Raw genomic sequence first — 4158 nt, 5'->3', positions numbered from 1 at the left:
AGAACTCATACATCTATACTGAAAAGACAACCTTTGGATATGATGATGAGCACGTGCTCCCAGCTTCTGTGGTTGTCCATGGTGGGGCCGATTCTAAGTGGACCCTGTCTTCTTACACCACGGTGTGGTTTTGGCCACAATGCTGCAGCTCAGTGTCAGGGTGTTGGCAATCTTCTTATAGCCGAGGTCACCTTCATGTACAGAACCAATTTTTTTTTAAGATCCTCAGGAAGCTTTTTGACATGAGATGCCATTTCGAACTTCAAGTGACCAGTATGCGAGAGTATGAGAACGATAACACCAAATTTTACAGATACAAGCTGTACACTAACTACTGTACATTGTATCAAAGTGTCAGATCTTCAGTGTTGTCCCATGAAAAATTATAATGAAATATTAATCAAAATGTGAGGGGCATACTAATGTTTGTGATATACTGTATATACCCTATTAAACAAAATGAGAAACAAAATGTAAAATTTTACCCCCATCATCAGAACATAAATAAGAGGTGCTCGAGATTCTTTCTTTAAATCCAAGTGAGGGTCTCCACCCAATATTACACCTAGTGGCCTTCACCAATGTTGACATCCCAATATGACTTCTGATTTTCGGGTTTAACATGGTTTCAGGCATATTGCCTGTTCTTAGACATTTCCTGATAGTGGTCAACAAATAAAAAGGGCCCAAAAACACTTTATGCGAACCCACAGACATGTCCAGTTCAGGAGGACATAAGATTTGCTACCTAAATCTGGGAACAGTCAAGCTTAGTCGATGTGTTTGCTTAGTGATGGACCAAAAGATCCACCAAACAAACGTTGCAGGATGAGCCTTGATTTAAGGTTTTAAGGATCTATTTTGATCATAATACATCTCCTCATAAATAGGATATTAACCACATTACCTACAGATGACTTTCCGTAGCTTAATCACTGCAGGTAAAAGTTTTACTCTATGTCTTATGGTGGAGAAGATGGTATTCACTGTGGTGGAATTGAATACTGTTTGGATAATGATTCTTTTTACCTCTTTGTTCCTCAAACTGTACACAAGTGGGTTCAACATTGGGGTAAGAATTGAGTAGAAAATGCAAGCTGCTTTGTCCTGGCTATCGAAGCCTTCGGAAGGAGGACGTAGATAGGTGAAGAAGACTGTAACATAAAACAAGGAAGTACATATCAGGTGAGCGGAGCACGTGCTGAATGCCTTCTGTTTCCCCTCCACTGATTTCATGCGTATAATTGCTGAAAATATCAACATGTAAGAAATGAGAATGGGCAATAATGATCCCACAGTACAAGCCCCAACACTGTACACGGTTAATGATTCACAATACCGGGTATCAGAGCATGACAGCTTGAGCAATGGAGGAACGTCACAGTAGAAGTGATCGATCACGTTCGATTTGCAGAACAGGAGCCTGAATACACAGTTTGTTTGTAAGGTCGATTGTAAGAAGCCGATGAAAAAAGCTAGAAGAACCAGGAAAAAGCATTTACTCTTGGTCATTATGGACACGTAATGGAGAGGGTGGCAGATGGCAACATAGCGATCATAGGCCATGTTCGAGAGAATAAAGATTTCAGTCCCAGCCAAGGCAGCAAAGAAGAAGAATTGAATGGCACAACCATTGAAGGAGATAGCCTTTCTCAAGGAGATAAGGTCGGAGAGCATTCTGGGGGTTATGACTGTGGAATAAAAAAGATCCACCAGCGAGAGGTAGCTCAGGAAGAAGTACATTGGAGTGTGGAGTTTGGCAGTTTTTTGGACAATTGCTATCATGCCAGTGTTTCCTACTATGGTCACAATGTACACAAGTAAGAAGAAAAGGAAGAGGAATGGGATTACTTTTGCTTCATTAGTTAGGCCAGAAAACATAAACAGCGTCATTTGGGTCCCATTTATGGTATTATCCATTGAGTTCTTATTCTGTAGAGGTAAAAAATACTGATTATGAATATATTATTATCCAATGGAGTTTTATTATTATTACTATTATTTTATTATTATAGCGCCATTTATTCCATGGCGTTTTACCTGTGAAAATGGATATGCATAATAAAAAACAAGTACAATAATCTTAAGCAATACAAGTCATGACTGGTACAGGAGAAAAGAGGACCCTGCCCGCGAGGGCTCACGATTTACAAGGGATGGGTGAGGATACAATAGGCGAGGGCAGAGCTGGTCATGCAGCAATTTGGTCTATCGGTGGTTAATGCAGGTTGTAGGCTTGTCAGAAGAGGTAGGACTTCATGTTCCTTTTAAAGGTTTCCATGGTAGGCGAGAGTCTGATATGTTGGGGTAGAGCGTTCCAGAGTAGGGGTGATGCGCGGGAGAAATCTTGTATGTGATTGTGGGAAGAGGTGATAAGAGATAAGAGAAGAAAATCTTGTAAGGATCGGAGGGTGCAGATAAGTACCGGGAGACAAGGTCACAGATGTACGGAGGAGGCAGGTTGTGGATGGATTTGTATGTCATGGTTAGGGTTTTGAACTGGATAAACCACATTTTATCTTCTACCAGAAACTTAGGTCCTACAGATCGTTGCTTATCAGCAAAATGTTTCTGTCTGCCCTGGGCCACCTCAATGTTCTTCTGAACCTCCCTCCAAACCTCCCCCAACCGGTGAACCGCCGAATCAGCCCCTGGACACCCCGAATCCAGCCTGGAAAATTCACCAAATGGGGGTGAGAACCGTAATTACAAAAGAACAGAGAGGTGCCAGTGGACTTATTAACCCAATTTTTGAAAGCAAACTCAGCCACGGGTAACGAGGAACACCAATCATCCTGCTGGGACGTGGAAAGACATCACAAAATCTGTTCCAGTGAATGATTGGTCCTCTCCATCTGACCGTTGGTCTCGGGATGGTAGGCAGAGGACAAAGTCAAACAAATAAACAATCTCTTGCAAAACGCCCTCCAAAACTTAGATACGAATTGCACCCCTCTGTCAGACACCACGTTCAGAGCCACGCCGTGCAACCGTACAATGTGCTGAATAAACAATTTAGATGGTGTCTCAGCGTTGGGTAGTTCTGCCAAGGGAACAAAATGCGCTTGTTTGCTAAACCTGTCAACCACTACCCAGACCACTGTCTTGCCATTGGAAAGAGGGAGATCAATGATAAAATCCATGGACAAATAAGTCCAGGGTCTATCCGGAATTGGCAATGGCACCAATTCCCCGACCGGCCAGCTATAGGAGACTTTAGCATGGGCACACGTATCACAAGCAGACACAAACACAGCAATATCAGAAGACATGGAGGGCCACCAAAACAGTCTTGCAATAGCTCTCCGCGTGGCCAAGACTCCAGGGTGCTCACTGAGAGCAGAGTCATGGAACTCCCGAAGAACCCTCCACTGATGGCGGAGCAATGGACTGAGCCTCACGAATTTCAAGCTCCGATTTGGAGGACACCCTAGCAACGACCATCCCGTGCTGTAGAATGGAGGAAGGAGGTTCGGGAGGTGATATCGGATCCAGGCTGCGAGATAAGGCGTAGGCCTTCACATTCTTGGAACTGGGCCAAAAGGTGATAGAAAAATGAAAATGTAAAAAAAAAGCCACCACTTAGCCTGTCTAGGAGTTAAACGTTTGGCAGACTCAATGTAAGACAGGTTCTTGTGGTCTTTTATCACTGTGATCCGATGAATAGCCCCCTCCAAAAAGTGCCTCCATTCTTCAAAAGCCAATTTTATGGCCAACAACTCTCGATTACAGCATCATAATTTCTCACAGCAGGAGAACATTTTGGGGATAAAAAGGCACATGGTCTTAAATTAGTCAAAGAGACAGGTCCCTGAGACAGAAACGCCCCCACTCTCACCTCCAATGCGTCCAATTCTACAATGAATGGTTCTGACTAGTGTTGAGCATTCCGATACCGCAAGTATCGGGTATCGGCCGATACTTGCGGTATCGGAATTCCGATACCGGGATTCCGATACTTGGCGCGTATCGGATACCGGAATCGGAAGTTCCATGATTCAAAATTCAGAAATTCAGCCAATGAGAAAGATTCCAAGTGTGGGCACATCCTGTTTAGCATGGAGGGCATGAAACTACTGGCAAGGCTGTGATTGGCTGCTTAAATGATGTCATGATGCAGTTTAAAAGTCGCTGGCGCCATTTTGCGATCACTCTGCT

At 43.5% G+C, this 4158-nt stretch overlaps 1 protein-coding gene across 1 annotated transcript; it reads right to left on the bottom strand.

Moving 5' to 3' along the window:
- Positions 1–903: 903 nt before the first annotated feature.
- On the bottom strand, positions 904–1920 carry LOC143774598 (olfactory receptor 5B12-like). The gene has a single exon (XM_077262350.1). The coding sequence runs from the start codon at positions 1918–1920 to the stop codon at positions 904–906; it is 1017 nt and encodes a 338-aa protein (XP_077118465.1).
- Positions 1921–4158: the final 2238 nt, after the last annotated feature.

This window comes from Ranitomeya variabilis, chromosome 5 (assembly GCF_051348905.1).
Source record: "Ranitomeya variabilis isolate aRanVar5 chromosome 5, aRanVar5.hap1, whole genome shotgun sequence".
Classification (NCBI taxonomy): Eukaryota; Metazoa; Chordata; class Amphibia; order Anura; family Dendrobatidae; genus Ranitomeya; species Ranitomeya variabilis.
This window is presented reverse-complemented; position numbering and strand designations above follow the sequence as displayed.

Coding starts and splice junctions, on each gene's coding strand:
- LOC143774598 (XM_077262350.1), bottom strand. CDS start 1,920: ATGGATAATACCATAAATGGGACCCAAATGACGCTGTTTATGTTTTCT.